Source organism: Rhineura floridana, chromosome 17 (assembly GCF_030035675.1).
Source record: "Rhineura floridana isolate rRhiFlo1 chromosome 17, rRhiFlo1.hap2, whole genome shotgun sequence".
NCBI lineage: Eukaryota > Metazoa > Chordata > Lepidosauria > Squamata > Rhineuridae > Rhineura > Rhineura floridana.
In genome coordinates, this window is record NC_084496.1 from 30805758 (window position 1) to 30832171 (window position 26414).

A 26414-nucleotide genomic window follows, 5' to 3' on the forward strand; every position below is an offset into this window, starting at 1 on the left:
GCACTCCACTGGCCAAATGCTGCGTGTGTGCCCCTTCACCCAGGGGAGGCCAAAGTTATTTTCAAGCCACAAGAGGGCTTCCCTCTTGGATTGTGCCCTGTTGGGTCAGATCTGCATTTCTGTCACTCCTACTGCCCCAGTCCACGGCGTCCTATCTCACCAACGTTGCGCCCTCCGGCATCAGGGTTCAAACAAGGCACTGATAATCTCCATTGGATTATTTTACCGGCAGGATAATAAGAGAAACAGCGGATAAAAAGCAAAGGCAGCCGTGTTGGTCCACATGAGAAGAAGAAAACCCTCCGAAATCTGCAGTTGGGCAATGTTGGGACCAGCCGCAATGCAGCAGCCAGCTTTCATGTTTTCTAGAACTTTGTCAGGCAAGATGTTACAGCTCCTGCTCTGTGTAACACCTTGCCTGATGAAAAGTTCTGGGGAGCCTCAAAACAGGCCATTGTTTTGGGACATTTGGGTTGGTCCCAACAAAGGCATCGCCTAACTGTAGATTTTAGAGCAAAGACAAAGAAGCAGGCCTGAAAGATTAAGGGGCAGGAAACTTGACAGGTCAGAGAGAAGTTCAGCTCTCTGAGCCTGCCCACCAAAAGCTCAGGGTGCTTTGAGATGTGCTGGGATTCTTGGTTGGTTTTGGTGAAGCAGAGCCGAGGGCAAGGGTTACACTCCTGGGGAACATGCAGTCAAACAGCTGCTGACATAGGAGGAGGTGGACTGCCATCCTTAAGATAAAGATGCTAGACAGACGGCCAAGGGAGGTGGTGCTAGGAACCCTACGCCTTCACGGGGATAACTGAAACGCTCTACCGGGGAACAGGGACCCACTTCCTCTGCTTAACCCCCCCCCCCGCATAGCCCGGCTTTAACCCCCTGCTCTGCCTGGTCAGCCTTGGGTGGGTTGTTTCCTACCTGGCAGGGTTGGTGCAAGGATGAACACAAGAATCCCCCACCCCTCAGCTCTTGGCAGGGAAACAGGAGGATAACCCTACTGGAGTGTCAGAAAGCAAGCAAGCAAGCAAGCAAGCGCTGGCGAGCCGCGGGTCTCAGGAAAGGGCGCAAGAAGAGGCTGGCTGCCGGGTCAGGGCGAAGGGGGCCCGTCCAGCCCCACAGCGCCGCCCGGGACGGGGCCCCAAAGGGAAGCGGCGGGCCACGAAGGCAAGCCCATGGCCCGCTCTCCCCTAGCAGCTGGGAGGCTCAGGCGCTCCATGCATGAAAGACAAAACGGCCGAGGAGCTCTTCGGAAGGCGCCCGCGTCCCCATCGCTGCTGCGTGGGCACGCGCTTGCTTCTGCCTGCCGGGCTCCGCGGGCATCCCGGCGTGCTGGCGAGGGACGACCACCCCGGTCCCCGCGCGCAGGGGCTGCCGCAAGCGCTCCAAGGGGTGCCTAGCCCCGCCCCTCCTCCTGGCGCCCAGCAGGCGGCGCTCCGCCACCCGGCGGCCGCGTGGAGTGGGCGGGGCCGAGCCGGCGCGTGAGCGGCAGGGCTTTCCTTCTTGGCCCTCGCGGGCCGCCGTTCCCTGATGCGAGTCGTCGCCGCGCGGGCGAGGCGGACCGAGGGAGAGGTGCGTTGCTGGAGGGGGAACGTTGCGGGTCGTGACGTCACCGCGGGCGCCGAGGAAATCAGTGACGTCACGCTCGTTAACGTTGCTGCCGTTATGAGGGGGGAAGCCCCTCGCCCGTGTGCCCAGGCCCGGTCCCGGGTGGCCCTCCCGCTTGGGCGCCCCCCTCCCTCCTGCCAGCCCTCCAGCCCCTCCCCCCGCTGGGTTCCAGACTTCTGGCCCCACAGCTTCCAACCCCTCCGCCATGTAGTCCAAAAGATGTGGAGGGCACCAGGTTGGAGGAGGCTGGCATAGACAGATATGGGGCAAGGGGCGGGTTGGCAGGCGGGTAGGTGAAGTAAGGCAGCTCCGTGGAGCCCCAGGGGACGCTGCAGGCAAGACCAGCCCTTGCCAGGGGCTGCCTCCTCTTCCTCCTTCTCATCCCTCCTCCTCCTGCAGGCACACCATGAGCGACATCCGCCACTCGCTGCTCCGACGGGACGCCCTGAGCGCCGCCAAGGAAGTGCTCTACCACCTGGACATTTACTTCAGCAGCCAGCTCCAGAATGTGCCGCTCCCCATTGTGGACAAAGGCCCCATCGAGCTGCTGGAGGAGTTCCTCTTCCAGGTTCCCAAAGAGCGCAACTCCCCGCCCAAGGTAGGCCATGGAACACAGCGCGGGCAGGACCCCCACAAGCCACCTGGCTCCACTGGGTGCCTCCCATTTGCCTTGAGGAGGAGCTGTGCTTGAGAGAATTGGCCTGCCCCCTTACAGACCAGCGGTGGGAAACCTCTGCCTTGCAAACGCCATTCAAGTTCAAGCCAGGCTGCACAGGACAAAATGAATGCATCGAGAGAGCGCCTTTGAGCACCTGGTGTCATGGTGGTATCAGGCACTTGGCAGGCAGGTCTCCTGCCCACTTGCCAAATGGAGTTGGCTAGCCAGATCTTGTTTCCCACTGCTGGGGCAGAAAAGGCAACATGCACCCAAGAAGATGGATGCTGAAGGGCTTGGCAAGTTCTGCAGCTCCACAGGAGGACACCCCTGGCTGTGAGGAGATGCGAGCTTCACAGTAATTTTTTTAAAAGCTAGTGCAAAACCAATTTCAGAGGGAGTAAAATTGCTGAAAGGCCTGGAAAAATTGAAAAAGCTTTCTCTTGACACTGAAAATATAAAAATAGGCAACTGGGGTGCCGTTGCTGAGAAGGGCCTTGCTCAGATGGAGGGGACCTTGCCTGTTAATCTTTAAGAGTCCTTGTTGGCCAGGCTAGGTAGGTCATTGGTCTGACTCAGTGGCGCGAAGGTTATTCTGTGAAAATTGGATAGGGCAAATTTCTGCCACTGCCTTTCACAACCTGTGATTCCCCAAGATATTTTGAACTACAACTCCCATCATCCCTGACCATTCGCCATACTGGTTGGGGATGATGGGATTTACAGTCCCCCCCCCAAAAAAAATGGAGGGCACCAGGATATGGAAGGCTGGCTTGGGAGATTCTGATGCTGTTGCTTTGAGTTGAGAGAATCCAGCAAGAAAGAGGTGGGGGTCTGTTTCATCTTAAGAAGAGCCTGCTGGATCAGGCCAGTGGCCCATCTAGTCCAGCATCCTGTTCTCACAGTGGCCAACCAGGTGCCTGGGGGAAGCCCGCAAGAAGGACCCAAGTGCAAGAACACTCTCCCCTCCTGAGGCTTCCGGCAACTGGTTTTCAGAAGCATGCTGCCTCTGACTAGGGTGGCACAGCACAGCCATCACGGCTAGTAGCCATTGATAGCCCTGTCCTCCATGAATTTGTCTAATCTTCTTTTAAAGCCGTCCAAGCTGGTGGCCATTACTGCATCTTGTGGGAGCAAATTCCATAGTTTAACTATGCGCTGAGTAAAGAAGTACTTCCTTTTGTCTGTCCTGAATCTTCCAACATTCAGCTTCTTTGAATGTCCACGAGTTCTAGTATTATGAGAGAGGGAGAAGAACTTTTCTCTATCCACTTTCTCAATGCCATGCATAATTTTATACACTTCTATCATGTCTCCTCTGACCCGCCTTTTCTCTAAACTAAAAAGCCCCAAATGCTGCAACCTTTCCTCATAAGGGAGTCGCTCCATCCCCTTGATCATTCTGGTTGCCCTCTTCTGAACCTTTTCCAACTCTATAATATCCTTTTTGAGATGAGGCGACCAGAACTGTACACAGTATTCCAAATGTGGCCGCACCATAGATTTATACAACGGCATTATGATATCGGCTGTTTTATTTTCAATACCTTTCCTAATTATCCCTAGCATGGAATTTGCCTTTTTCACAGCTGCCGCACACTGGGTCGACATTTTCATCGTGCTGTCCACTACAACCCCGAGGTCTCTCTCCTGGTCGGTCACCGCCAGTTCAGACCCCATGAGCGTATATGTGAAATTAAGATTTTTTGCTCCAATATGCATAATTTTACACTTGTTTCTATTGAATTGCATTTGCCATTTTTCCGCCCATTCACTCAGTTTGGAGAGATCTTTTTGGAGCTCTTCACAATCCCTTTTTGTTTTAACAACCTTGAACAATTTAGTGTCGTCAGCAAACTTGGCCACTTCACTGCTCACTCCTAATTCTAGGTCATTAATGAACAAGTTGAAAAGTACAGGTCCCAATACCGATCCTTGAGGGACTCCACTTTCTACAGCCCTCCATTGGGAGAACTGTCCGTTTATTCCTACTCTCTGCTTTCTGCTTCTTAACCAATTCCTTATCCACAAGAGGACCTCTCCTCTTATTCCATGACTGCTAAGCTTCCTCAGAAGTCTTTGGTGAGGTACCTTGTCAAACGCTTTTTGAAAGTCTAAGTACACTATGTCCATTGGATCACCTCTATCTATATGCTTGTTGACACTCTCAAAGAATTCTAATAGGTTACTGAGACAGGACTTTTCCTTGCAGAAGCCATGCTGGCTCTGCTTCAGCAAGGCTTGTTCTTCTATGTGCTTAGTTAATCTAGCTTTAATAATACTTTCTACCAGTTTTCCAGGGACAGAAGTTAAGCTAACTGGCCTGTAATTTCCAGGATCCCCTCTGGATCCCTTTTTGAAGATTGGCGTTACATTTGCCACTTTCCAGTCCTCAGGCACGGAGGAGGACCCGAGGGACAAGTTACATATTTTAGTTAGCAGATCAGCAATTTCACATTTGAGTTCTTTGAGAACTCTCGGGTGGATGCCATCCGGGCCCGGTGATTTGTCAGTTTTTATATTGTCCATTAAGCCTAGAACTTCCTCTCTCGTTACCACTATTTGTCTCAGTTCCTCAGAATCCCTTCCTGCAAATGTTAGTTCAGGTTCAGGGATCTGCCCTATATCTTCCACTGTGAAGACAGATGCAAAGAATTCATTCTTGCATACTGAATGCTGAAGTGGTGAATTTGGTCCAGATCTTCTTCCAGTTGTGAAGTGTGATGAATGGCTTTGAGTCTCCTAGTCTGTTACCTCACAGGCTTGTTGCAAAGAGGCTAAACTGCCCCATTGAGCCTTTTTTGGGGGGGCAAGATAAAAATACAATAACTGTTTTCTTTGATGCTGTAATGCCAATCTGCTTTTGTGCAGGGGATGGTGCCTGGAATGTGATTGTAAAGGATTATCCTTGAGGAAGCTGTTTTGGACTTGACTCATGGGATATGTGTCCTGTTCTTATCTTCCTTTTGTGTTTTCAGAGGCTGAACTCACTGCAGGAGCTCCAGTTGATGGAGATCATGTGCAATTATTTCCAGGAGCAAAGCAAGGACACCATCCAGCAGATCATTTTCTCCTCCCTCTTCAGCCCACAAGGGAACAAAGCTGATGACAGCAGGATGGCCTTGCTGGGGAAACTCGTCTCAATGGCTGTAGCTGTGTGCAGAGTGCCTGTCCTGGAGTGTGCGGCTTCGTGGCTGCAGGTGAGATGAGGTTCTGGGCAGAGCAAAGTTTACCATGTGAGTAGACCTTCCCTTCCATAGGATGGCAGCCGAGAAGGGAAACTCAGCAAAGGAAGTTCCTTACCTTACAGCAGCAGCATCGTCATCATGATAAAAAACTGTGAAGAGTGAGAATTCTGTAATTGCCGAAGAGACAGTGAATCCTGAGGATAGCATCCCATCTACATTATCAGGCAGTTTGGTAGCAGCAGGAGATAAACATGTAGACATTCAATTCAGTAATTCAAGCAATATCTGTGACAATGAGAAAGGACAGTCATAGAATCATAGAATAGTAGAGCTGGAAGGGGCCTATAAGGCCATCAAGTCCAATCCCCTGCTGAATGCAGGAATCCAAATCAAAGCATTCCGGACAGATGTCAAATGATGACATTGAGAGAGAAGTAGAAAGCAGTATTCAAGCCTGGCCAAATTGTTCTGTAATCTTAGAACATTGTATAATCTTAAATGGGGGCATGGCTGTGACTATCACGAAGGGACCCTGCACGTTAGACAGGACATACCCTTGCAGCAGCCATACTGAGCCTTCGTCAGCAAGACCTGTTCTAAATTTTATATGTTTAGTAATTTTGTCTTTAATAATGCTCTCCACCAGTTTTCCTGGAACAGATGTTAAGCTAACAAACTTACAATTTCCTGGATTCCCCCTGAATCCCTTTTTTAAGAAGGCCACTTCCTCAGATGTAGAGGCTGATCTTAAGGAGAAGTTACATGTTAGAAGGTCACCTGTTCTATGTTTGAGTTCTATAAGAACTCTTGGGTGAATGCCATCTAGATCTGATAATATGTTTGCTTTCAGCTTGAAGCCTAGAATTTCATCTCTTGTCATGATTTTCCCTCAGACTCCCTCCCTAAGAAAGTTAGTTCCCTGACTGTTAGCCATGCTGGCTGGGGCTGATGGCAGTTGCAGACCAACAAACATCTAGAGGGCACCATATTAGTTACCCCTAAGTTAGGCCCTTTGTGTGTGCTATGTGCCTTCAAGTTGATTACGACTTATGGCGACCCTATGAATCAGCGACCCTCCAATAGCATCAGTTGTAAACCACCCTGTTCAGATCTTGTAAGTTCAGGCCTGTGGCTTCCTTTATGGAGTCAATTCATCTCTTGTTTGGTTTAAATTGTATTTTGGCATTATGATTGCTTTGTTGTTCTTCTTTAGCTTTACTCTGATTTTCGATATGACCAGTTCATGATCTGTACCACAGTCTGCTCCTGGTCTTGTTTTCGCAGAGTATGACACTTCTCCATCTTCTGCTTCCAATTATATAATCGATTTGATTCCTGTATTGCCCATTTGGTGATGTCCATGTGCGCAGTCGTCTTTTTGGTCGCTTCACATGAAGCCAAATCCCCTCCTCACAAGTCCAGCCATCCCATCATTAGCTTCAAGCCCCCTTTCTTTCTCTCCTGCTAAAAGGAGCATCAGGTTTTATTTGAACACATGATGGGGAAAGCAGCATTTAAAGCTTTAAAATAAATGTGGCTAAAGCCTACAACTTGCTTGAGACAAATAAATAAATAATGCCTTGATTGTCTATGATAGCGATTTCTTTCAGCTGGTTTGATTTAGTTGTTTGTTCATATTGTATCTTACCTGGTTTTATGATTGAGATGCCGCTGAATACGGCCTTCCTAAGAGACCTCTGGGTGGCTTCCAGCATCCCACAAAGATACATTAGACAACTAGATCACAATACACCTCACAATCCTAAAATAAATGCATAAAGCAGAGGCATGTTTTTCCTTTGGTTTGCCACTGTTTGAAGGAGTGTGGGTTAGAGAACGCTCCATGGGGGCTAGAGAGCCTTTACCTCTTCAACATCGGGGCTATCAACAAGCACAGGTTGTAGCCAGCATCGCTCCTGTTGGGGCCTCTATGCGACATTCTGCATTTTGCTGGAAGCTGAGCTCTCTTTGGCTTACTGGGTCCTGCTCCTCCCAGTTTCTCATGGTGGCTGTTTGCACATCTCTTCCAGCGGACGCCAGCAATCTACTGTGTGAGGCTGGCCCAAGCCTTGGTTGATGACTACTGCAGTCTGGCACCAGGCTCCGTCCAGACCCTGAAGCAGATCTTCAGTGCCAGTCCCCGCTTCTGTTGCCAGTTCATTACATCAGTCGTCATGCTGTACGACATGTCATCAGGTAATGCCCTCTCCAAAGAAGCACTTGAGGATGCTTCACGCTGTCTAAAAAGGCAGTTCCCTGTAAGATGTGTCTTGTTCCAAACATCCTGATGTTAATGTTGCAACATAGAACAGTGGTCTGAATTGTTGTGTGTTCACTTTTATTCTGGGGCGGCACCAGTGTGGGGCCAGAGACAGACTCTCGTATGTATGATTGACCCTCCTGGTATTTTCAGTGCTGCTCTATAGGTAGCTTCTTTTGGGGTTTCTTGGTATGTTTGGCTGATTCGCTCATCTTCTAAGCTGTCTGTACAGACTTTATATCCTGTTTTTCTTGGCAATACAACTTGTTTTTTAAATGTTAGCTGCCTTAGGCATTTTATGGAAAGGTGGGATACAAATGTTTTAAATAAATCTTCCATATATTTTGGAAAGTTGTTTGTCTGGTCGCTATGCATCTGGATACCTCTTTAGATACTGTAACCAAATTTAGCATGATGGCTCCAGAGATTAAGGAGAAGGTTTTCATTGTGTTTGGATATGGTTGGGTGCTATTTTGAATCAAGATGGCAGATTGAACCTTTCAAAACTGCAGTGATTTTAACCACTGACGTCAAAACTGCACTATTTTTGTTGTTGTTAGAATTCCCAAGCTACTGGTACGAGGCTACTAGTATTAAAATAAATTTGAAAATAGTAAAGTAAATGATGGGGACAGAGTCATCAACACAGTAAAGAGAGAGGTTCTGAAATTCCAGGCTGCTTGGACCACTGCTCTGCCGCCGCTCCAGGTCTGGAGTTTTCTGCCCTTCATTCCCAACTAAATGGTGTCCTCTTTCGCTATGGCTTTTCCATGGGGGGAGAGGGGGAAAGGCATAGAGCCTCAGGTTTGCAGCATTTGCCTCTCCATGCAGCCTGCAGCTAGTGCTTGATATGGGAAACTCTGGTTTCAAGGCAAAACATCTGCAAGCCTCAGCTTGAATTTAAAGTGCCAACACTTCTGTTGTCAGAGCTGCAAGAGTCTTAACAGCTGGGTTCTCCTTTTTCAGATGACCTGATCCCCACTCCAGATTTGCTGGAGATGGTAGTTTCTTGGATCTTTGAGGACCCCCGTTTAATCCTCATCACCTTCTTAAACACACCTATTGCGGCCAGCCTGCCTATTGGATTTTTAGAACTCACCCCGCTGAGTGGTCTGATCCGCTGGTGCGTGAAGGCTCCGCTGGCTTACAAAAGGAGGAAGCCCACTCTCTCAAATGGCCATCTCAGCGGGACGCTTGCCAAGGACCTGGCTGCTGGCTCAGACAAAGCCTGCCATCCCTTGTACTCCAAGCTCCACCTCAGCATCCTCCAGGTCTTGATGCTGCTGCAGGGGCACCTGACAGAGAAGAACCTGTATGGGCGCCTGGGGCTGGTGCCCTTTGACCACGTGGTTGCTCTCGTGGAGGAAATGAGCAGACTCTCTGATGAACTCAATCCCCTCAACGCTGCCAAGGAAATTGAGCTGGCTCTTGACCGGCTGGCACAGGCCTTGCAAGTGGCCATGGCATCTGGAGCACTGCTGTGCACAAGAGGTAATTTCTGAGAGCAGCGTGAGATTGCCCAATGTATGCAGGCAAGGCAAGGAATAGGAGGAAACGGCCTGGAGCGGGTGGAAGGAGGGGCGGCAGGTGGAAAAGAGCTGCCTGGTGGGACATCAGACGCTGCCTTAGACCAGGGCAGAGTATTTTTCCATCCAGACCAGCATGCTCTGCTCTAGCCTTTCCCAGTGTGGTGCCCTCCAGATGTTGCTGGACTACAGCATCTCCCATCATCATCCCAAACCATTGGCCATGCTGGCTGGGAGTTGGCATCTGAAACATCCAGAGGCCACCATGTTGGAGAAGGCTGGTCTGCTCTGGTGGCAGCTTTTCAGGATCTTTCCCACTTCAGATACTGGGGACTGAACCCTGAAGCTGTGCATGCGCTAAGCATGGGCTCTATTGCCATTACCCGTTCCTCCCGTGTGAAGCTGGAGAGGCTGCTGTCCCAAGGGCGTTCTGTGTGCAATCTGGGAAATGTGCAAGGCCTGCACAGGTAAACAGAGGTGGCTCAGCAGCTGAGCTTCTCCCCCACAACTGCAGCCCTGCTTCTCCATGTGTGATGGTAGCCTCCTGGGGGAGAACTTAAGAGACTTGCTTGGGGTGTCTTTCAGTGCACACCTGACCATCTCTAATCTCTCAGTAAGCCAAGTGCCCACTAGCTTTCTCTGTGGCAGTAGCTCATCTCTGGAGCTCACTCCAAAAGGTGATCATCCCCTTCTGTTGACGTGTTCAGGTGCAATTTGAATATATTTTTTATTGTCCAGATGTTTGGACACTGTAGTTTTTAATTATTGTATACCAGCCAGCAAAGAACCTGCTTCCTCTTCCACTGATTTGTCATGACTAGGACAACACATACTAGAGAAGGGCTCCTCATTCCCTTCCCCAGAGCTTGCCTCTGTGATCTTCCTAGCACTGTTGCTCATCAGTTCTCCTCTGCCCACCTCCATGTTCAGGGCAGGGATGTGAATTTCCAGACATGCCTCTTCTGACTCCGGCACAATTCTTCCAAAAAGTGCTTCTCAGGGGTAGTCATTTAACTTGAGGACAAAGAGTCTGTGCCGGAGGCCTCCTAGAATGGTCAGGAATGGAAAAGGCTGAGCGAGAATTCAAGGGGCGTAAAAGATGGGTGTTTTTTGTGTTGCTGTTTTTCTCTTCCTCTGTTCTGTCCTTTCAGAGGATCTAAGGACTGTGTGCTCCAGGCTACCACACAACAAGTAAGTTAATGCTCTTTTGTTTACAACGAATGGCTATGCCCATCCTAGAACTGTTATTGGAGAGGCCCCCCCAAAAAACAAAGATGTAGAGTGGCAAGCTGTGTTTCCATTTTCAGTAGGGAAGTGATTATGACAAATGTGCTTTAGGTCCAGCCCCCCACCCCCCAAAAGGAGGGACAGCTATGATTCAGTGCCATCCTGTGGCAATCCAAATCCAACACTGCTTTGTAAATGGTTTAAGAACATCAGTAGAGCCTGCTGGGTCAGGTCAGTGGCCCATCTGGTCTAACATCCTCTTATCACAGTGGCCAATTGGATGCCTGTGGGAAGCCCGCAAGCAGGACCCGAGTGCAAGAGCATCAAACTCCCCTTCTACGGTTTCCAGCAACCGGTATTTGGAACTTTAGCAGCCATTGATAGCCTTATCCTCTATGAATTTGTCTAATCCTCTTTTAAAGCTGTCCAAGTTGGTGGCCATCACTCATGCTAAGATTTGAAAGTATTCAGAATGTTTCTTTCATTCCAATTGTCAGCGCATGCAGATGTGGATACTTGAGTCTTAACTTCTTGTGAACGAAAATCAGGTTGTTTTTAGCTGTCTAGAAGTGCTCCCGTTGTAGTCAGTGATGTATCTGCTGGAAGGGTTGCTGCAGAGTCCCATTCCTCAATAGGCCAGCTGCCTTTAACTGGCCAGCATGGTCACTCTCCTTCTCCTTCTTGTCCTTGCAGCCTGCTCCAGCTGGTGATCTCGGGTCCGGTCCAGCAGCCAGCCCATGCTCCTTTGCCTCCAGGATTTTATCCCCCCATCCATACCCCTCCGCTGGGGTATCCTACCCACGCAGCGCACCCAGCAATGCCAGCGCACCCGGCTCTTCCAGCCCACCCTGTACAGACATTCATTCCAGGCATGGCGTTTCCCTACCGGCCAATTCGCTAAAGAAACTTGACTCCAGCTCTGTCCAGGAAACCTGTTTCCATCCATTACAGAAAGAACCAAATATTACTTTCGGTGGTGGTGGTGGGGATTAGTGCTGTGTCATGTCAAGAACAGATCTGAAGGCACCAGACATTAAAACAGGACAATTGGGGGGGGGATTAATCCTACTGTATGGATGAGGAGAGACGCCAAGCTGGCTAGAATGAATGGGATCCTTTTTACTGTCATCCCAGCATAACTGTTTAAGTAGAACTCTTAAGCAGAACACAGGACGAGGGTAAGATTCATAATCAGGTATTCCAGTGACAACACCTTTTATGCAACTCCTTTTTTCTCCCTCCTACCTAAGTAAAAAGTTTTAGCATCTAAGAGAGCCAGGAGAATAGCTAACTTGTGTTTTGTAAGCTGTTTTCTTGGGGTTCTGTTTATGTGAATATATATAATTTGAGTGTTACATTTTTTTTAAATGCAGGTCTTTGCTTCAAAATTAGCAATCTGTGGCATTTTTTGTGAAAGCCACAACTCAAAAGCAATAGTCTTCTATTTCTCTCAGTTACATTGTTCAACATAGCTACATTTGGTTAGGGAAAACTTCCGCCTTCAGCGTAACAGTCTATTCCTCTAGCTGACAGCTAGGGATTCACAGGGTGAGTTTGGCAAAGGTCTTTGTTTTTCTTTCCTTTTTACCAGAAATGTAGGTGTTCATTTGACAAAGTTCACATGTTGCTTAAGCAAAAATAAAACCACAGCTTAAAAGTGTGTGATGTCATCTTAAGTGAACTTCATTGTAAGAGTAAGAAGTTGATGTTAAGGGGACATTCTTATAAATACATGTAGGATTAGATTCTTATTAAAAACATTTTTATCCCACTCTTCAGCAGAAAAAGGCTCACAGTGACTGCTGAGCACCAGTTAATAAGACAGCTCCTGGCCTCAGGCTTGCAATCTAAAACATGTAGCGGAAAAGGAAAAAGGGTTGGGAACGAGGAGAAAAAAAGAAAACTCGGGCATGATTGATTAATTGCAAACTACTGCAAACTGAGGTTATCATACTTTGGACACATAATGAGAAGACATGATTCATTAGAATAGACAATAATGCTGGGAAAAACAGAAGGGAGTAGAAAATGAGGAAGGCCAAACAGATGGATTGATTCCATAAAGGTAGCCACAGACCTGAACTTACAAGACCTGAACAAAGTGGTTTATAACAGATGCTATTGGAGGGTTGCTGATTCATAGGGTCGCCATAAGTTGTAATTGACTTGAAGGCACATAACACACACACACACAGCAACTGTTATTGAGAGAATGCCTCTGAACATGGAGGCTCCGTTTACAAAAATGCAAGAGCCTTGTTGGATGAGACCCAATGGTTAAGTTTCCCCAGCATCCGGTTCCCCCGAGTGGCCAGGAGGCCCAGGGATGGCAGCAACAGCCCTATGCGGCTACTGCTTCCCACTGCACTAAGTGCTGATACTCTGGAAGGGAAGAGTCCCTTCTCAGCTATCCATTAACAGCTGGGGACAAGCCTAGTTTCCATAAATGTTTCTAATTATTTAGAATGGGTGGGAGTGGGGGTGCTGGCCCTGACTATCCAGGTGTTGACCATCAGCCCTGGCCAGCAGTGCCAGTGGTCAGGGACGACAAGAGTTGTAGTCCAGAAATAGCTGGAGGACTGTCAGGTTCCCTGCCGGGCGGGAGAGGAGGAGGACAAGAGCAGGTGCTTTGCCAGAGGAAGGTCTCCACTTGGATCTCTGGTCAAGGGGAGGGGATGCTGGACTCCAGTTAGCCAGCATGGCCAGTGGTCTCGGGTGATGCGAGCTGTAGTCCGGTGTCCGGAGGGGCGGCCACAGGCGAGTCCCCGCCCTCCGCCCCGCTGTAGCCCATAAGAGCCTGTTTGCGGCTGGTGGGTCAGGGCTGTCCCACACAGGCCACCCGGGTTCCTCGATGAGAAGCCCCTAAGCAGGACACGAAGGCAACAGAGCTTTCTTCAGCGGCAGGGATCCAGAGACAGGTAGATTGCATCTGAGCATGGAGGCCCCACCCGGTTAGACAGTCAGGGAAAGGAGGCGGAGGGCTCCAGCCGGCAGCCAGACAAACCTCGTTGAGGGCGCAGAGAGTGCCACCGGGCATGCGCAGAGTGCGGGCCCGCTGAGCAGCTTCCTGAGCGGCAAATGGTGAGTTTGATCAGCAGTCTGGGGCCTCCGTTTGCGCCTGCGCGTCAGTGCGTGTCACGTGGCTCCTGTCAGCCGAAGCCCTACTCAGCCTTCATGGCGGCCGCGCGAGTGACAGGAGCCACGTGACACCACTCTCCCGCCGCAGCGGCCAATGGGGAGCCGCCTTCCTGCGAGGTCGGACCGCCGGCGCAGAGGAATTCGCTCCAGCTCGCTTGTTCGGCCTCCGCCGCTGCCGCCGTTCCTTTCCGTCTTCCGCGGGATGAATTGAGGAAGCTGCGTCCAGACGACGACGCCGGCCTGGAGCTGGGGCAGCCGCCGCCCCCTCCTCAGGTAAGTCCATTTCCCCAGAGGGAGAGACCGCGGAGGGACCGACCGGAGGGCGTCCCCTCTCTGGCTCGGCTCGCTGGCTGGCTGTGTGGCCCCTACAAACGCTGCGCGCCTTTCTTCCCTGGTTTAAATTCCGCCGCGGTGCTTCCCGGTTCCCGGATCAAGCGTCTCGGAGCTCTCGCAGAGGGGCCGGTGGGCACGCCTGCACAGGCCGGGGAGGAGGCTGGGGCCGCCAGTGCGGGGCCGGCCTGTCTGCCTTCGGAGCAGAGAGTTGGCGCTCGCCCCTCGTGGCCCGCGTCGCTAGCCAGCCGCCTGCTTTTCAGAGCTGCGGCCGACATCCTTGAACTAAGTCGGCGGGACCTGCGCCGAGGACGAGGCCCGGCTGGGAGGACTGTGCTGCTCAGGGCGCTTGTGCCTGTTCTGGCAGCCGGAGGAAGGAACTGTTCTCCGCCTGTTTTGAACACGTTTTTGAGGCCACGCTGTCAATATGCAGGCAGACAGACAGACAGACAAACAGATATATCTTGGTTTTTATTTCAGACCCGCTGGGGAGGCATTAATTCGAAAGAGATTGTCGAGGCCCCTCCCCCTCCCCCTCCCAAATCAAGAGACGGCACACAATTGCTGCACTTCCAAAGTAAAAACCCGCCTGATCCGTGGGTCCTGTGCCAGTCACTTTCACTCAAGGAGTATTGAGGAGGCACCATGCTTCCCTCTTCGTCTGCCTTTCCTACCCCACCCAAGCCACCAGGAGACTTGGGATTTATTTATTTATATCAGGTGCGGGGAAAGCTTTGGCCTTCCAGATGTTGCTGAACATCAGTCCCTGCAAACATGGCCAATGGCCAGGGATGATGGGAGTTGTAGTTCAGCAACATCTGAAGGGCTAAAGGCTCCCTACACCTTATTTATATAAAAAGGTTACTATACCATTTTTTCAAACCCTCACAGCAACCTAGACAACAAAATAAAAATTCATAGAACGACATCAGGGTACCCTAAAAATTTAGCCATCTTGGAAGCAGAATTTTGGTCGGGGGTGGGTGGGAGAAGCTCCGGCAAAGAAAGTGTGAACTTGTGGCCCCTATGAAAGCTTTTCCTTCTTCTTAATTCTGCCACAAGGCCTATTTGCATGTGCTGTTTACTCATTTGCATGGGACTGGTAAGTTGGAGGACAGTATTCCGAAGGAAACAGCTGCCTACTACCTGTGCATTTGAGAATCTTGGTTTTCTGGGGAGCCTCCAAAAGTAGAGGAGGCTTCTCACTTCAGAACTTCAACTCACAGAGGGCTAGGAAATCCAAGCTTATAGAAGAACAAGCCTTGGTGAAGCAGAGCCAGCATGGCTTCTGCAAGGGCAAGTCCTATCTCACTAACCTAATAGAGCTCTTTGAGAGGGTTAACAATATTCTCTATATAAAGGTGATCCAGTTGACATAATGTACTTGAACTTGCAGAAAGCTTTCAACAAGGTACTTCACCCAAGACTCCTGAGTAGGTTTAACAGTCATGGAATAAGAAAACAGATCCTCTTGTGGATCAGGAACTGGCTAGGAGACAGAGCAGGATTGAATGGACAGTTCTCCTTATGAAGGGATGTAGAAAATGGAGTCCTGCAAGGACCAATACTGAGACCTGTGTTTTTTAACTTGATCATAAACAATCTAGAGCAGTGATGTAGCCATGTTTGCTGATGATAATTGAATTGTTCAGGGTTGTTAAACAAAAAAGGATTGCCAGGAGCTCCAAAAGGTCTTCTCCAAACAGAGTGAATGGGCAGTAAAATGGTAAATGCAATTCATTGTAAACAAGTGTAAAGTGATGTACATTAGGCCCCCAAAAATCTTGATTTCACACAAATACACATGAAGTCAGAACTGACAGCTGTGAAAAAGGCTAATTCCATACTAGGGATCATTACAGAAGGAATTGAAAATAAAACTGCTAATATAATACCATTCTACAAATCTATGGTGCGACTGTATTTGGAATACTCACCTCAAAAAGGATATTGTAGTTGGAAAAGGTTCAAAGAATAGCAACCAAAATGATCAAGGAGATGGAACAACTCCCATATGAGGAAAGGCTTCTTGGTTTAGAGAAAAGGCAAGTCAGAGGTGGCGTGACAGAAGTCTATAAGCTATGTGTGGTGTAGAGAAAGTTGATGAAGAAAAGTTTTTCTCCTTCATAACACTAGAACTCACATGTTGGAAGAATCAGGACAGACAAAAGAAAGTCTTCACACAGTGCATATTTCAGCTACGGAATTCACTCTTTCAAGAGGCAGTGATGGCCACCAACTTGGATGGCTTTAAAAGAGGATTAAACAAATTCGTGGAGGATAAGGCTATCGGTGGCTACTAACTCTGATGGATATGTTCTGCCTCCACTGTTGGAGGCAGTATGCTTTTGAATGCTAGTTGCTGGAAACTGCAGGAGGGGAGAGTGCTGTTGCATTCAGGTCCTGCTTGCAGGCTTCCCTTTGGGGCATCTGGTTGGCCATTGTGAGAACAGGATGCTGCTCTAGATGGGCCGTTGGCTTGATCCATCAGGCTCTTCTTATGAAAAGTGATGCACAAGAGTGAGCAGGTTTGCCTATGCACCACCACTCTGCTCCCCCTTGCATAATTTTTTTCATGAAAGTAGACATACTGCCCAGATGCGTCTTCAAAGTCTGTCTCTGGTCTCAGGCTGAGGAAAGCTTTCAAGTTTAAAACTAGCACACTCAATTTCAGCCTGGAAAAAAATTGGTAATCCATGCAACAGGCTTTTCATCACTATAAAGGAGTTGCCCACCTTCCAATCCCCAGGCTTCTAACTGGTGGGGAGAAAGCCTTAAATCCCAAACCATTCAGGATGGTTTCTTCAACAGCAGCTCCACTGATCAACCAAAATGATCTGAGGCTAGAACATCAAGATGCTCTTTGAGAACTTGGGGAACTCAGGAGACACAAAATGAAGAACTTCATACCCCACTTCAAAGTTCACCTCTTGAGGCAGAACATTCTATCTGGGGTGCTATCACTGAGAAGGCTCTCTTCCTGATACCCCACCCTCTGTGAGAACTCACTTGATGGTGGCACTCAGAGAAGGGCTTCTGATGATGATGACCTTACATTCTTATCATTTTGTATTTCGATCTGTTTTGAACTCTGAATTTGTTGCTGCAGCCTGTGACACTTAAAATACAGCATAGCCATTGCTGTACATAGCGCTGTCCCAAAATAACAATAATAATACTTGGCATTTATGTGACACAGTTTAGACAAGAGCGCTTTGCACGCGTCAGTTCTGTAATCCTTCCTACTGTCCCATAATTGTCCTCCTACAATCCTACCCCTGCAATAGGATGTTGAGAGAGAGTTGTTATAACTATGAGGCAGCTGATAAATGTCATTGCTGATATGGCCAAGGTCAACCTCCCTTTAGTGGGAGAAACGGGAGGGTGGCTGGGAAGAGACCTTTGATCCGTAGTTGGAGTCCCTGCACAGTCCTTGAGCTGGTCCTGCTCTTAACAGCGAAGCTGTTTCTCAATATTTTGTTGGGTTTCGGCTGCTTCCGTCTGGGCTCACTGATGTGTGTTATTTCTCTCATAACAAAGACATCAGGTTTTGACAGTGAGATGCTAATGTGATAATAGTTTTGCTGTATTTGCAGGTATTCTACCCTTGTGATTAATTGCCATGTCTGTTTTAAATAATTAAAAACGAGGGTTCTTATTTCTTACTTGAACTTTGGACCTCGAATAATTAAGACATTGGTTATATAGTATATAATAACAGACTTTTTTTCATATGGCTGGGTTGTGTATGTTGATAGCAAGAGAGTTTCATAACTGCTGCCTTGGCTGCTAATTTGGGAAGACCCTCTGCTGCTAGGAAGAGAGCTTAGTAAGGGGGGAAGGGAATGTGAACAAAATGTGCAAAGATCACAGCTAGCTTGGTATGAGCGAACAGGAAGAAACAGTACTGGGGAGTATCCAAGGAAATGGATGTGAACAGTTTCAAATGTATCAGAGGATTTTTGAAAAAACAAACCCACAGTCTTTACAGCTTGTAGCCATGAGATTCGTAGCAACCAACTGTGGAACGAAGATGCAAAGATATTACTCTGAATGGAAATAGCAACATGCACTTTGCTACTCTCCTGTGATGTTGTGAACTTCTAGATTGCTTTTGGTGCACAGAGTATATTACAGTTCTTAATGTAACAGCAAAATGCCCCCCCTTCAGCCACCACAGGAGCTTTCATTTCATCATGTGAAGAATGTGTACGCGCAGACCTGTTCTTTGTACTTTGTTCATTGAGAGAAACTCTTGGCTTATCACTCAGGTAGGCTGTGTGCTTGTGGCTTATCTAACGAAGCTCTACCCAAACCAAGGGACCTTGTTTGTTTTTCAGGTTAGTTTTCTGGGGAGGGAACTTTGGCAAAGAACTGTGGCTTGAAAGAAGTGGGCGACTGGTTGTAGGCTTCCTCTGGTGGTCAGCCTTTCCCAACCCTTAGGTTTCCAGATGTTGCTGGACTACAACTCCCGTCAGCCTCAGCCAGCATAGCCAATGTTCAAGAATTATGGGGACTGTAGTCCAGCAACATCTGGGGACCCAACTGTTGGGAAATGCTGCTAGGCAGGCTTGGAGGCACCAGATTTGTAATGTCTTAATGTGGGAGGTACCTGCAAAGGCATTGTCAGAGGTCTCTTGAAGAACTTTTTATGCTGACAGGTGTAATCAGTTGTGTAAACGTGTTAAAGATGAGCCAGTTACTTTTATGGTTATTTATGACCACGTTGCTTTTATAGAATTTTCTTTTTTTTTTTGTTGTACACCACCTTGATTTGGTTTACTGCTGTGCCTTTCCCTAACCTTGGCAGCCTCCCTGACTGCTTTTCCTTTCCTTTCCAGGTGTGAATGACAGAGGAGGTGCCTCCAACTGCACTTAGTGAGATATACCTTCGTCTCCTGTGCCATGATGACATAGACACAGTCAAGCAGCTTTGCAGCGATTGGTTCCCAATAGAGTACGTTGCGGTCTTGGCACCTGTAGCTACTTTGATGGGAGGGGAGGAGGAAGAACGGAATCTGCTTCTTTGAATTGTGGGAATTGGAAGGTGTAGCCACTATGCTGGGGAGGTTGATCATAAAATGAGAAGAAGCCAAACATCATGTAGTCCGGGGGTAGAGTACCTCAGGCCGGGGGCTCAGATGCAGCCCTCCAGGCTGTCTCCAGACAGGCCTACACCCTTTACCTGCCCCGTTTGAGTGCTTTTGCCTGGCTAGAATGTGTCCTTGAACTGTGATGGTTTCCTGGATGGAGAAATGCGTGTTTAGGGACCTGCATGGCTGGAATGTGGCCTATCGTACAAAGGGAGGAGTCACATCTGTTGCTCCACCACTGATATGCAGCTTCCGGATGATTGCCAATGAGGCACTGGGGCCCTTGGGCTGAAAAGGGCTTCCAACCTCTGCTCTAGTCCAGCGCTCTCGCCAAGGGCAGGGCCATCTCCTCCTTCCCCAGCTGGGCCCCGACAGATCAGGTTATGCAGTTTGGACCACAGTTTTTTGTAAGCCAAGAATACCAGCAAAGGCCCCTGCAGAGGGAATGGCCACACGCTCCATAGTCCAGCTCTGCAGTGGGCTGTTGGGGAGTGATCAGATATTCCAGCAGGAAGGACTATAGGGGTGTCTGGACTTGTCCAATGTCCTGCATTCAATGCTGTGGGGTTCTCCAAAAATGCTCAGTTAGGAACTTTTTTCCAGGAAAATTCTGTCATGCCTTAAAGATTAGAATCTTCTTTAACATGTTTGACTAATATTTGATAAACAGCAAGTATGCCATCTTAACTTTACCTGCTGTATAAACATACCAAATTTTTTCTAGTAGCCTGAAATTTGAATTTAAGAAAAACTGAAAAACATTGAGTAGATTGTGCTTAATGTGGTTAAGCGTCACAGTCAAACAAATTAAATGATTTGCTTAAAAATTATTTGTACTGGAAGGCTTGTATTTTAAGGCTTGGTGATTAATAGCATACACTTCCTTACATTCCCCCTCTTTAAAATGTAAACGGACGCTGGATGAATGCTACTCATGCTGTTTTTATTCATTCATGCTTCTTAGGGGTAGTCACTTGGAAACAAGTTAATTATAACTTTGCAGCTACCCAGTTTGACTGGTATTGTATCCATCCATTATGTTACAGATTTATTTATGAAATAACACATATTTACAAATGGGAAACTTTCCATATTAAAAAACAGCAGGAGAAATCTTTCCAGTGCACATTGCCGCCTGCATGAGATTGGTTGGGTTCTAATTTTATCATTGTGTCTGTCTTCTCAGGTACCCTGACTCATGGTATCGGGACATCACCTCCAACAAGAAGTTTTTTTCCCTGGCAGCCACTTACCGAGGCTCTATTGTGGGAATGATAGTAGCTGAGATCAAGAGTCGAACCAAAGTACACAAAGAGGTAGGAGTAGAGGGCCCCACTGCAGGAATAAGGACACACCCCTTGCCTGCCTGCCTGCCTGCCACTGGGTCATCTAGGCTTGCATCATGGAGTCCATGCCGCTCCTTCACCCTTGTTTCTTTTTATAATGGGATAGCATGCTAACAACCTGTCACAGTTTTGGTCGTACACCAGAATGTGAAGGCAGCATCCACTAAAGGGGGGGGGAACCCGTGGCCCTCCAGATGTTGGCCTGCAGCTCCCATCATCCCTAACTGTTGGCCTTGCTCACTGGGAAAGATGGGAGTCCATTAACATCTGGAGAGCCACAGGCTCATCACCCATCTGCTAGAGGTTCCAAGATTTGAGAGGGGTTTCCAGTGGTGTTGGGGAGGGACTTTCTCACTCGGTACTGTTCTCTGTCCTCTTCATAGGCTCCAGGTCCACATCCCATGTCCATATTCACCATCTGCCAACATGCGTCCCTTCCTTCCTTCTCCACTGGATGTGTGGGAGAAGTGCTGATGAACTCCAAATCCTGCTTGCCTTCCTCTGGCCTCCAAACAGAAAGTTGCCAAATGAAGGGGGCTGGATTGGCAAAGAGGCTCTAAGCATGTCAGAAATGTGGTTCTGTAATGTGGTGTTGACTAAATGCCTTTCTGATGTATTTTTCTTTAGGATGGTGACATTTTAGCTTCCAGTTTTCCAGTTGATACTCAGGTTGCTTACATTTTAAGCCTCGGAGTGGTAAAAGAATTTCGAAAGCATGGCATAGGTAAGAGTATCTTAGGTTCTATATGCATAGCTTCCTGGGAATAAGCTCCATTGAATTCAGTGGAACTTAATTCTGAGTAAACATATATAGGATTGTACTTTAAATACTTTGTATTGCCTGCAATCAGTCAGTCAATATGAAAATGGCTACATAATTACATTACAAGCACAAGACTCTGCATGTCAAAAAGAAGGGAATTCACATTTCTGGACTAAGAGTGTTGCTGACTTTAGTCTGTCTCTGCTGCTCTCCATTGCCTGGAACCAAGGAATTATGTGTGGCCCCAAAACATGATCCCCAGTGGCAACCTGCCTCCCTGGCTTCAGAAAGCTTGCCATTCTTGGCCTGAATATTAAGATCAACATTTTCAAGCCTATCCTCACTGGAATTTTTTCCCCTTAAATAAAAGCTGTGGACCTTGCACAATGCAATTAAAAAGTCCTCACAGCCTTAAGTTGAAGATACCGAAAAATATGATGTAGTATGTTATCTACATGTGCTGTCTTGCACGTGGTCCATGACAGATGGTTGGAAGTGCTGGCCTGGAGAGCTTGATCGATGAAGGCACTACAGCACTGCTCCAAGCTTGTGCTTTATAGTGTAGTAAACAGTAGAAGATGTACCACTTAATGGACAAGTTGATCAACAAAGTTCAAGTTTGAAGCTGTAGTTAATCTGGCAATCCCTAAGCCAAGCTACCAGTGTCCACTGGCCAGGATCCTGTTTGCAACATTTTGCATAACCCAAAAAATTATGATGGAAACATTCCTGGTTCAGCACTAGAGAGGAGGGCTGGCAGGCAGAGGGCAACCTTTGTTTACAAGTAAGGGCATGTTACTTAAAACAGCCTAAAATTCAGCCCCAACAAAGCAGCTGAAACGGCTGTGTGGAATGTGGGTTGGCTGTGTGTGTTGCTTCTAATGCTTTCCCTTCTGTGGTAGGTTCTCTCTTACTTGAAAGCTTAAAAGATCACATATCAACGACTGCCCAGGACCACTGCAAAGCCATCTACCTGCATGTCCTCACCACTAACAATACCGCAATAAATTTCTATGAAAACAGAGACTTTAAGCAGCACCATTACCTGCCCTATTATTATTCCATAAGAGGTGTCCTCAAAGATGGCTTCACTTACGTTCTATACATCAATGGCGGGCACCCTCCATGGACAATCTTATATCCTTTGCTGATGAACTGGCAAGCTGTGGGATCCACTTTGTTGTGTTTTGAGAAGCTGTACACCAAGTTCCACAAGCCTGAGAGGTCAAGGGCTGGTGCTTGGTTTCTCAAGGGGGGCGAGAGCATCTTCATCCTACTCAGAAGCAGGTTAGCAGTGCTGGGAGGGAAGGTCTGGCTGCTGCTGCAACCAAAAAGGGCGGTTCTCATTGGTTCAGCTCCATCCTAACCTTATCACCATTGTACCTGGGATAAATGCCCACTGCAATGTAAGATGCTGCCTATTGGAAGAAGTGAAATGTCTGCCTATTTGTTTACTCCCCTGGGCTTTGCACCACTACCAGAATAGGCTTAGTTTCCAGATTTTGATGAAACTGCAGGGGAAAGGAGTTCTACAGTTGTGGAGCCACCATCAAGAAGACCTTTTTGGGTTTAGTGCTTCCTCCTTGGTGCACAAATAAATAATAGCTGCAGGGGACTGTAATGACCTATGGTTATTGACTGCCTCTTAGTAAGCGTTTGGGGCCCAAGCATCTTGGCCTTGAGAGGTACAAAGCCTTTGTTTCCAGTCACATTAGAAATACTTCTGCTGCTCCCCTGAGGGACCCTGAGCAATGCCATTCTCCTAAGGTGGAAATCCAGAGTGCATCATGGCTTCCAAATCATGGGCTCTTTCCACTAGAAGCAAAACTTGCAAAAAACCAGCACTGCAGCCATAGTGTCTCACCCTAAAGTGCAGGTTTCAATTCCGTTATCGGTTAAACTGCTGGAAATGGCTTGTTCGTATTGGCACTCTGTGGGCCTGAGTTTGCTGTGGCATTGAGCTGACACTGGCAGTGTTGTCCAACTGCTTGCATACTTGTTCTCTCTTTATATTAAGGAATGCTGAGATTCCTCCAGATGGAACAGCAGTAATTGTGTCTGCTGTTGCTTCTTTGGATTGGCCATTTCAGCTGCCTTGGTCTTTATAGTTGGGCTTCCTTAACAGCAGTGCACTGACTATCTTCAGCACATTGGTTCGACCTTGGCCAATCTGAGCCCCTGTTCGATTCCTCAGCGGATCTACCGTCAAGCCCAGAGCCTCCTCTGCAGTCTCTTGCCGTGGTCGGGCATTTCAGCAAAGAGCGGCATTGAATACAGCCGGACAATGTGATCCCAAGGTAAGCGGCAGCCTGGCCATGGTGTGGTCCTCTTCTGTACATGCACCTGGTGCACTGGAGCAAGAGGTGCAGACTCTGGTCAGAGCTGGCTACCACCACCCTTGCATGTCCTCAGTCAAAAGCATCACATCTTCTCACACCTCACTGTGTATAATCAGCACGGTTCTGTGCTCTGTTTAGTAAAATTTAAAATTAGGGAGGAAAGAGGTGCAGGTTTACTAGAGCTGCTGCAGGCTCCAGCTTGGATGTGACAGATGTTTGTTGGTCTTTGATGCTTCTGAACAGTGGTTCTCTTGTAGGCAGGTCCTTCTCCATGTGATGAAACTGACAATGGCTTTGCTTGCTAACCAGCCCTGTGAACCTGGATGCCCCTCTGCGGACTAGCCAAGATTTGGCAGAATGTCTCATCTTGCTGTCCTCCTAGTTTCCCACTTGGCGCTTAAGAACGTTCAGGTCGAAAGCCACGGTCCTCCTGTGCTGGAGGTGAGCAACAGTTTATCCACAGGCCAGCCTTCCCACAGCTGCCCAGACGATGCAATGTTTGTTATGAGCAATCTGCTTGGGGCGAGGATGTACCTTGCAGCAAGCAAAGGAAGACTGTGTCGACTTCTCCCTGGTGCTGTGGCATGGCTCCCAAGGCCATGATTCGTCACTCCTTTGCTGTAGACATTGTGGCTTCATAAGCCGCACCTCTATGTCTGTCTGTCTGTTGCTGAGAAGCCCAGGGCTTAAACGTCCCGCCGCTCATAATGGCCTCCTTTGCCCAGTTGTGGTTTTAAGTACCTATCTTATGTAGGTAATGCAGAGGGAATGGATTGGCTGTTTCATTGTGTGTGTGTGTGTGTGTGTCAACATACACTGTGTATTTGTCATTTTGTCTACAGTCTGAGCTAGAACTCAAGAACTTGGGGTGCTGTAAAAGTGTGGGAAGACTTGAGGAATCACCTTTTTGAAGTTCAGGGGGCCAATCATACTGAACCCCACCAAGTTCCTCCCTGGCTGAATGTTCCATTGGGAGCCAGAAGTACTTGCCCAACAGTTTTCCTGATGTCCCAAGGTACAATTTTGGGAAAGGGTCTCCCCACTAGATTGCAGCCAGGGTCAAGGACATACAGAGGAGACACTTTGCTGCAAGGCAGGCATTTCATCTTAGGTTTCTGCTGTCTGTTGAGGCATCCTTGGGACCTTAAATTAGGATGTTTTTTGTTTGCTACATGTTCTGCACAAGACACGTTCCCCATCTAGCTATTAATCATTGGCTATGTTGCCAAGAGCGGCAATTCTCTAGGAGCATGGTGTAGGCCAGAGAGGCACTTCTGATCCCCCAAGAGTGCTGTGGGGCACAACCACATTGCCATGCCTTGTCTGGGCTTTGCACCACAGCTGGCAGGTGCGACTGGCTGCCTTACTGGCCAGTAGGATAAGGTGCCAAGCTGTTATGCAGAACACCCCTCTGGAAAAGGAGTGCTTTGCAAAGAGCAGCACTCTTAGGATTATGACTTCGCTGATGCTTAGGAGGCTTATTCCCCCCCCCCATGACTGCAATAAAAGTCAAGGCATGCTTGATGCAAGGCAAGGAGCCTGTACCTCTGTGGTTGTCTTCTGAGAAGAGTTGCCAACGTCTTGGCGAACCCTTCTAGCGACCTTTGCAACAGTGCCGGGAAGCTTGTCTTCCAACCCTCGTGTCGCACTGTGAGCCTGGAGCTCTCAGGCCTCTGCCTGACCAGACATCTCCTCTCTCCCTTCCTGAATGCACTTGTATTTCCCACCCACTTTAAACCATAAAAAGTTGGGGAAACAGCAGGCCTGGATTTCCAATTGGAAACAGAATGCAGTAAAGATTTTACTGAGTTTGTGGCAGGAAGATGCTAAGAAATGGCAGTATCCAGAGGAAGGCCCAGTGCCTCTTCTGCGTTGTGACAGCCATGCGCCAAAGAGGTGCACCTTCCCCCAATACTGGCGTAGTCTGCCTGTTTCCTTTGCTCTCTTCTGAGACTTGCACTTTTTAGCTGTTGAGGGATAAAGCAGCCCTTCCTTTTCAGGGTGGGACAGGAAACCTTCCTTGCCGTTTGCCTGGTGGGAGGGTTCGGGAGCATTGGCAGGGATTCCCTGTCTGTGGCTTAGGAGACCTTGGGCTTGATAGTGTTCTACTACATCGATATGGAACTACTCCACCGTGCTCGTGAGGGGCTGTGACGTGTCCGTAAGCCGGCAAGCTTTGCATCTTGGTGTTACTGTGGAGTGCTGGCGTATGGCACGATGACCTGCTGGGTTTGGTGAGACTTCAGTGGCATTTCTGCCGTGTGGGGCTTGCCAAAACGTTACTTGCCTTCCAGTAATGATCAAGAGCCTTCTGGCAGAGTTGGGAGCCGCACAAAGGAATTGCCGGCTGGTCCCAAAGGGCGGTGGCTGGGCCAGGAGAAGGGCCCCGTTACGCTGCAGAGGGCAGAAGCCGAGCAGAGCGTCACCTCTGCCATAAGCAGGCGCCCCTGAGGCCGATTCAGACGACCCTTTGGGTGCTTCCTCATCCTGTTGGTGGATTGCACTGACCGTGGTACCCTTTGTGCATCTTGTCAAGGGGCTCCAAGCTTGGAATGAGAAAAGTTCATTTAAATAACAATCATTGCATGTGATTTTCTTTACCTGTGTGCCGTTTTTGTTTTTGTTTTAAAAAAAATACTTTACTTTGGCGTGAGAATGTCCTGAGTTGATACTGTGTCAATGTGTGTTTTGGTTTTTCTTTTTCTGGGTTTGTACACTACGTGTCCTTGTCTGAATTCTTTACTGCTCTTGTACACCTGGCTGTCTGTTGTGCGTGCACACGCTGCTCCTTATAAAACAGCTTCAGGAAAACAAAAAGCCTCAGCTGTGGGCTTCTATGAGAAGACTGTCGTGTTGGCCACAAGCCTGCTATACCCTTATTTATTGAGCAGCAAGAGTCAGCCAGTCACTTTAAATGTCTTGGATTAAAAGGGTTGTTTTA

At 48.3% G+C, this 26414-nt stretch overlaps 2 protein-coding genes across 4 annotated transcripts; both read left to right on the top strand.

Annotated features, from left to right (window-relative positions):
- The first annotated feature begins 1443 nt into the window (after positions 1-1443).
- INTS15 (integrator complex subunit 15) lies at positions 1444-12124 on the top strand. 2 transcript variants are annotated; one of them, XM_061600003.1, is made up of 7 exons: positions 1444-1572; positions 2008-2206; positions 5242-5463; positions 7482-7647; positions 8678-9202; positions 10389-10428; positions 11158-12124. In XM_061600003.1, exons 2-7 carry the CDS (start codon positions 2015-2017, stop codon positions 11363-11365), a joined length of 1353 nt encoding a protein of 450 aa, XP_061455987.1. In that variant the 5' UTR covers positions 1444-1572; positions 2008-2014; the 3' UTR covers positions 11366-12124. The 2 variants fall into 2 exon arrangements, with proteins under 2 accessions (XP_061455987.1, XP_061455988.1); XM_061600004.1 differs by lacking the exon at positions 1444-1572 and adding an exon at positions 1612-1843.
- A 1529-nt stretch (positions 12125-13653) lies between these two features.
- Positions 13654-26414, top strand: NAA60 (N-alpha-acetyltransferase 60, NatF catalytic subunit). 2 transcript variants are annotated; one of them, XM_061600261.1, is made up of 7 exons: positions 13654-13875; positions 18774-18889; positions 20212-20341; positions 20999-21095; positions 22037-22271; positions 23268-23431; positions 23735-26414. In XM_061600261.1, exons 2-6 carry the CDS (start codon positions 18780-18782, stop codon positions 23422-23424), a joined length of 729 nt encoding a protein of 242 aa, XP_061456245.1. In that variant the 5' UTR covers positions 13654-13875; positions 18774-18779; the 3' UTR covers positions 23425-23431; positions 23735-26414. The 2 variants fall into 2 exon arrangements, with proteins under 2 accessions (XP_061456245.1, XP_061456244.1); XM_061600260.1 differs by having other exon boundaries at positions 13655-13875; positions 23731-26414.

Coding starts and splice junctions, on each gene's coding strand:
- INTS15 (XM_061600003.1), top strand. CDS start 2,015: ATGAGCGACATCCGCCACTCGCTGCTCCGACGGGACGCCCTGAGCGCC. Junction 2,207..5,241: donor AGCGCAACTCCCCGCCCAAG/GTAGGCCATGGA, acceptor TTGTGTTTTCAG/AGGCTGAACTCACTGCAGGA. Junction 10,429..11,157: donor TCCAGGCTACCACACAACAA/GTAAGTTAATGC, acceptor TTGTCCTTGCAG/CCTGCTCCAGCTGGTGATCT.
- NAA60 (XM_061600261.1), top strand. CDS start 18,780: ATGACAGAGGAGGTGCCTCCAACTGCACTTAGTGAGATATACCTTCGT. Junction 18,890..20,211: donor AGCGATTGGTTCCCAATAGA/GTACGTTGCGGT, acceptor CTGTCTTCTCAG/GTACCCTGACTCATGGTATC. Junction 22,272..23,267: donor CACCCTCCATGGACAATCTT/ATATCCTTTGCT, acceptor ACAGCAGTGCAC/TGACTATCTTCAGCACATTG.